This window comes from Scylla paramamosain, unplaced genomic scaffold (genome assembly GCF_035594125.1).
Source record: "Scylla paramamosain isolate STU-SP2022 unplaced genomic scaffold, ASM3559412v1 Contig1, whole genome shotgun sequence".
In the NCBI taxonomy this organism is placed as follows: domain Eukaryota; kingdom Metazoa; phylum Arthropoda; class Malacostraca; order Decapoda; family Portunidae; genus Scylla; species Scylla paramamosain.
In genome coordinates this window covers 5,230,001-5,237,500 of record NW_026973666.1, presented here as the reverse complement: position 1 = coordinate 5,237,500, position 7,500 = coordinate 5,230,001, and the positions used below count along the sequence as shown (strand labels likewise).

General features: G+C 33.0%; 1 protein-coding gene across 1 annotated transcript in view; it reads right to left on the bottom strand.

Annotated features, from left to right (window-relative positions):
- Positions 1-7,500, bottom strand: part of LOC135095797 (adenylate cyclase type 6-like) — a 59,676-nt gene that overhangs the window by 5,236 nt on the left and 46,940 nt on the right. The window contains 4 exon segments of the mRNA XM_063996905.1: positions 1-4,540; positions 5,723-5,847; positions 6,571-6,702; positions 7,210-7,429. The exon segment at positions 1-4,540 is cut by the window's left edge and continues 5,236 nt beyond it. Of these exon segments, the coding sequence (XP_063852975.1) occupies positions 4,349-4,540; positions 5,723-5,847; positions 6,571-6,702; positions 7,210-7,429 (669 nt within the window). The 3' untranslated portion in view covers positions 1-4,348.

Below are 7,500 nucleotides of genomic sequence, written 5' to 3'. Positions count from 1 at the left end.
TTACTTAAAACTCTCTTCTACTTAAAGCTTCCACTTACAATGTATTTTAAAAAGCTGCTCTTACTTATTTATTTCAATTTTAAGTAATAATGCTTTTGTTTTTTTATTTATTTTTGTCTTTTTTTTATTTTCTGTCCATTACAATCTTTCTGTTTATTACAAGACATATTCCTGTCTATATTACTAATTTTCTCCATAAACAATGCTTTGATAATTTTTATTTTTTATTTTTTGATGTCTTTCTCAATTACCTGTCTATTAAAAGCTGTATTCCTGTTTGTTTATAATTTTTCTGTTTATTACAAGCCATAATTCTGTCTAAACTATCATTATCTTCTGTCTATTGTAATTTTTTGTTTATTTTATTCATATTTTCTTCTCCTCCTGTTTTTTTTTATCATATTTCTTCATTTTCATCAATATTTCTGCCTTTTTGTTTATTTTTGTCTATTTCCAGCTATTTATCTGTCTATTTTCAATCAATTCTTTATTTTTCCCATTGGTTATGTTTCCTGCTCTCTGATTAGCTCAAATATTTACCCCCAAAGCACCTTCAACCAATCACAAAGCAGTATTTTGTTTATTTGTTTATTTACTTATTTATTATTTACAAGTTTAGATGATGAAGTAAACTCTCTCTCTCTCTCTCTCTCTTATTCTTATTCTTATTATTATTTTTGGCATCTTATTTAATTTCTTATTCATAATCTTTTTATTCACCATTCAAAAATATAAACAAATAAATAAATAAACAAACAAATAAAAAACAATTTCTTTAAGTCACCATATGAAGCACCAATTATTATTATTATTATTAATTATTACTATTATTATTATCATTAATCTCTACAGCAACCTTCCATCACAGCTCAATTTTTTTTTTCTTATGTAACTAATATATATATATAATTTCTTTTCTTCCTTCCTATAGAGAATTTCAATAACTGGCAAATTATTTATGTTACAGTTAGTTTTTGTTTTTGTTTTTTTTATTTATTTATTTATTTTTTTAAAGTTTGTAATTATCTTTTTTTATTTCTTATTTTTCATTATTTTGTTTATTTATTTATTTTATTTCTTTGGTGTACATATTTTTGGTCTTTATCTTATTTTTTTTTTGGTTTGTAATCTTTAATAATCTTGCTATTCTTCATTCCTGAGGTTATTTTTTTATTCTCTCTCTCTCTCTCTCTCTCTCTCTCTCTCTTCAATTTCATCTTTCATTTTCTTTACTTATTTACTTCCTTGTATCTTTTATTGCCAGAATACTAATGTAACTTTTCAAATGTTCTAATACTTATCTTTTCACAAACCTTTCTTTCACATTTCGTCATAAAAACTAACTTATTAATTAATTTCCACCTAAACCAATTGAATTTCACAAACAACTAACCTTAACTAACTTTTTCCCTCCATTTCATCACAAAAAAAGACATATTTTCTTTAATTTTCAACAATATATACCTTTACTAACATATTAACTCATTTTCCCTTATGATCATTTAATTTCACAAACAATAACATCTTAACTAACTTATCTTCTATCTTTCATAACAAAAAACAACATATTCATTAAATCTTCACAAAGATTCCTCACATTTATCTCTTAATTAATTTCTTCCTATCTTCCATCACTAAAAAAACAACAAATCTATTTAATTTTCACCCCAATTACATTCACAAATCAACAAAAAAACAGTTATTCCTTATCACAACAAACACACAAACAGGAATGAGTGAATTATTCTGCTTATACAACACATCACACGTTCCGGCTGATATCGCAGCGTTTATACATCATAAAAACACCCTTTACTTATCTATATTCACGTGAGGTTAGGTTACGTTAGGCTATGTTACATCACTGGATCTTATCACCATGAAAAACAGGAATGGATTTCTTTCATCTATACCCACTGTCTCAAAATTGCAGCGTTTATACATGGCACTTCACCAGTCTCGGAGTTATGGCATTTATACGTGGCAGGGAACGTTTAGATACAATTCAGTCGTCTATAACATTAGGTTAATATAATTTTTCCAGCTTACCTTATTCTCTTATTTTATTTGTTTATTGGAGTATTGTGGCGTCTATACATGGCAGGGAATATGAAAACGCCTTTCATTCATCTATACTTCTCACAAGGACTGCCAAGTGTAGATGGCTTGTGTTCTTATTTCATCTATACTCACAAACGTAAACTCTCTCAGTATCGTGGCGTCTATACATGCGAAAGTACAGTTTATCCATCTATAACATGTAGGCCTGAAAGCTTCCTACACCAAAAATTATTTCCTTAGCTCATCCCATGTTTCGCGGCATTTATACATGGTAGGGAATGCTGAAAATACCCTTAATTCACCTATCGTGGCGTCTATACACACGAAAAAACAGTTCATTCATCTATAATCAGAATTTTTTTATGTTATTTCACAGAGACTGCCATGTGTAGTTCTGATGGCTTCTTGCGCTAACCCTCCTCTTATTTTCCTTACTCTCTCACCTCTACACATTCATTTTGGCCACAGTACAATAACACAGTACATTATAACACACACAATACCTACATAGCTGCCGTCACTGTAGTGTCTCGGATTAATGGTCGGTTTAACGTACCAAAGTACCATTAAGAGTTTTACTGGCCTGGATGAAAAGGTGCATTGTCAAAGTAATTATGATTAGTTAAAGAAACACAGAACTTTGGTGTTTTTTTAAATATTTTCATTGATTTTTTAAATTTTTCTTAGTTGAATAAGTTGTTTTTTTTCTTTATTAGTTTGAAAACACTTAAAAACAGATAATTTTTTTTTTCTCATCATTTTTTTCTAGTTGAATAAATCTTTTTTATTTTATTAGTTAAAAAAAACACTAAAAAACATAAATAAATTAGTTTTAAAATATTTTCATAATTTTTTAAATCTTTTCCCATCTAAATCAATCTCATCTCTTTCTTTATTATTTAAAAAACACACAAAAAAAAAGAAAACAGAAATTAGTCTTTTAAATATTACCACCCCTTTTATTTTCTCTAAGTCTTTCCCCAGATACATTACTGGCTGAATACTGAATGTCATGTCTTTTTTAATAGGTCGGCTTAAGAAATGTTGTAAGATTTTCCGTTTGTCCTTTTCATTTATTTGATTTCCCATTTTCTGTCACTTTTGGGTTAGTATAACATATGTCTGGTGAAATATTATGTCTATGTCTCTTTCCATTAAGTTCGGTTAGGTAAAATTTCAATATTTGTCTTTTTCCTAGGTTAGAATTTGCTATTTGTATTTTCAAAGCTACAATACCCTTACTTTTTCGATATTCCAGGTGTTTCTAAAAAATCTCACCTGTTTCTATCATCTATTTAATTATCTAAGCATATTTCCACCTCTTTTTTCACTGTACACAAATACTCTTTTCATTATCTTAACTTGTTCTTGTCTTTTTCTTCATATTTCTCAAGATACTCCACCTGTCTCATTTCTTTTAGCACCTAAGCAAATTTCAACCTATTTTCCACCCCTCTAGCTATTTGTCCCTTATTTCCTGGCCAATCACGGGGCAGAACACAAAAATATCAGACTGGTGCGTAATTCTACCACACAAACCGACACACACCACCACGGCTCACTACTGTTCGCCACACACCACCACACGGCCACACGGCACCTCCTGCTGTCAGAGTGTGGCTGGGTAGCAGAGCAGAGCCACCTAAATATTCATTGGCTATTTTTTTTTTGCGTTTTTTTAATTATTTTCACAAGTTTATGGATTTTTTTTGATATTCTTGTATAATTTCAGATCTTTTTTATATTTTTTTTAACTATTTCCAGGTATTTTTTGATTGGTTCGTGTTGCTTTGTCTCTGATTTTGTGTTTTTTTTTCAATATTTTAATTTTTTTCATGATTTCTTTTATTTTTTCAATATTTTCTGTATATTTTCAACATTTTCAACTGTTTTTCATCATTTTCATCTGCTTTTTCAATATTTCCAGCTGTTTTTCAATATTTTCAGTGCTTTTTCAATATTTCCATAATTTCCAGCTATTTCTAACTATTTCCAGCATATTCCCAGCTGCCTGTGTCCTCTTTTCCAGACACAGGAAGGAAAAATAGTGAATTAAAGGCAAAAGGAAAAAAAAAACAGGAAACAGAGGAAGAAGAAAAGAAAAAAAACAAAGAAAGAAATTAAGAGGGAAAAAAAGAGAAGAGAAACAGAGAAAGGAGGAAGAAATGAAGAAAAAAAAGGAGAAAAAAAAATAAATAAATAAATAAACCAAGAATGAAAACAGACCTCACCACCACCACCACCACCACCACCACTACCACTACACTTCACCACACACCACCACACTTCAGCTTTTGGCGTCAGAGCGTGGCAGGGAGGAGGAGGCGGAGGAGGGCGCATCCAAACACTCAATAGCATCATGACTCTTCCCAGTCAGAAAATAAGTTACCATGTCACCCTTGCCTTTGACCTTGATGGTGCCACGACAGGTCAATGGGTAACCTTTCTTGTGTAGGATCTGGTAAACCTCCTGTGTGACCTGTTTGATTGGGGGCAGTTGGTCAGTCAGTGTGAGGTGAGGTCAGGTTAGGTTAGGTTAGGTTAGGTTAGGTTAGGTTAGGTTAGGTTTGGCTTGGTTTGGCTTGGTTTGGTCAGGTCAGGTCAGGTCAGGTTAGGTTAGGTTAAGTTAGGTTAGCTTAGGTTTGGCCTGGTTTGGTTAGGTTTGGTTAGGTTCGGTTAGGTCAGGTGAAATCAGGTTACGTTGGGTTAGGTTAGGTTAGGTTAGGTTAGGTTAGGTTAGGTTAGGTTTGGCTTAGTTAGGTTAGGTTAGGTTATGTTTGGTTAGGTCAGGTCAGGTTAGGTTAGGTTAAGCTAGGTTAGCTTAGGTTTGGCCTGGTTTGGTTAGGTTTGGTTAGGTTCGGTTAGGTCAGGTCAGGTCAGGTCAGGTTAGGTTAGGTTAGGTTAGGTTAGGATATGTAAGGCTCAGTTTGGTTAGGTTAGGTTAGGTTAGGTTAGGTTAGGTTAGGTTAGGATAGGTAAGGCTCGGTTTGATTAGGTAAGGTTAGGTTAGGTTAGGTTAGGTTAGGTTAGGTTAGGTTAGGTTAGGTTAGGTTTGGCTTGGTTAGGTTAGGTTAGGTTAGGTTTGTTTATATATTTATTTATTTTTGTAGGGGTCAGTCAGTATAAGATGCATTTTTGGTTGGTTTAGGTTTAATATGAGTTTGGGTTTAGTTAGGCTTCATTTCATTATCTTGTTAAGGGTGTTTAGTATGAGAGACAGTTCTTTAGTTGTTGTTGTGGCGTGAAGACATTATCAATGCCGTAAATATCCATGCTTTTAAGACCAAACTGGATAGATATACAGACAGATACTAAGAGATTACTCCCTCTCGTAAACCATAACTAGCTAAATAGAACTAGGTAAAAACACACACACAGTAACAATAATAATAATAATAATAATAATAATAATAATAATAATAATAATAATAATAATAATAATAATAATAATAATCTTTCTACCTTTATACCAGGCTGGTAATCACACAGACACACACACACACACACACACACACACCCCAATACACCCCAATACACGTAACAGATTCAGCACCTTACGCACACACAGATAGATATTTTATAGATATTTTATTGACCACAGCAAATAGATAATACCAATGGATTGTATATAATAGTATTACGTAATCTACAAGACACTCACCTGAATCTTGTCCAGCTCTCCTGTTGAGTCCATTCTTGAAGCGACGTTAACTGCGTTCCCCCAGATGTCATACTGTGGTTTGTTTGCTCCTATGACACCTGCAACCACTGGTCCTATGTTTATACCTGGGAAGGAAAGACTGGCGTTAAGGCGTAGTAATAATATTGTGTGTGTGCGTGCGTGTTTGTTTCTTCGTTATTTTTCTGTGTCGTCGTTGGAAATCTTACGTGGATTTTTTCATTTATTTATTTTATTTTGTGGTTTGTGATTAATTTAAGTGTTTTAATTGTGTTTTTTTGTTTGTTTGTTTGTTTTTCTTTGCAGTTAGTTTGTGTACTGTGTTGTGTTGAATATTGTGGATTTTGTGTTTATGTGCTGGCATTAATGGTATGTGTGTGTGTGTGTGTGTGTGTGTGTGTGTGTGTGTGTGTGTGTGTGTGTGTGTGTGTGTGTGTGTGTGTGTGTGTGTGTGTGTGTGTGTGCCAAAAGGATAAGGATAAGAATAAAAAAAAACAAGAAAAGAAGTTGAACAAGAACAAGAAGAATATGAATAGTAATAACAGCAATAATGATAATAATAATAATAATAATAATAATAATAATAATAATAATAATAATAATAATACAACAACAACAAGAATAAGAATGAAAACAAGAAAAACAACAGCAAAAAAACCCAAATAAATATCATCACCTCACTTAACCTAATCTAGAAATTATTTTTAAGCAATGAGACAAAAAAAAAAAAAATAAATAAATAAAAAAACAACAATATGAAAATAAATAAATAAAAACAAGAGCAAAACCTACATTCTCCATCACCACCAGCCATGCACACACCACCTCACCTATCCTGATCTTGAAGTTATTGAAGGAGTGTTCATTAACGTATTCTAGCTGGTCGCGCAGTCGGAGAGCATAGTCTGCCATGGCTGTCACGTGGCTAAAATTCTTGAGGTCCCGAGTAGCTTTGGTCAGACCTGGGAGAGAAAATAAAGGAGAAATATGTTAGTAAATATTGAGTGTAGCTTTTATTAGACCTGGGAGAAAAAATGAAGGTGAAAAAAGGTTAAGATTTTTGAGCGTTACTTTGGTTAGATCTGGGATAGAAAATGCAGGAAGAGAGAGAATAGAGAAATAGATATAAAGGCTGGAAAATAATGAGTGTTGGTTCTGTTATGCGTTGAATTGAAAGAAAGGTGAAAAAATGCTGGGAAATGTTGAGTGAGGGCTTGGTTAGACTTGAAATTGAAAAACAAGACGAAAAATATCAGAAAATCAATTTGGTATCAACACAACACAAAAATCTTGACTTATTAAACACACACACACACACACACCAGTGGACTTAATCTTCTCAATATCTAACACACACACACATACAAGGAAAAACTTAACATCAAAACAAGACCTAAAAAAAACACACTTGTAAAACACCAACACACACACACACACACACACACACAGACACACACACACTCACACACCTGCAGCAGCCATGTACGTTGCCCCAGTGGACTTAATCTTCTCAATATTCTTGAATGGTTCCTCCTCCAGCAACTCGTCAAAGTCTGCAATAATCTCGTTAAGGAGCCGCAAACACTCCACGCCCTCATTGTTTGACTCAAGCTCCACGTAGAAGTCCGAGAAATTAGGAATGGAGGCGAACAGGATGCACACACTTTCACACTCTTCGTGGTAGAGCTCCTGTGTGGTAGAGGGTGTGTTAACGGCTTGCTACTGGAACCTAACCTATCCTAATGTAACTTGACCTAACG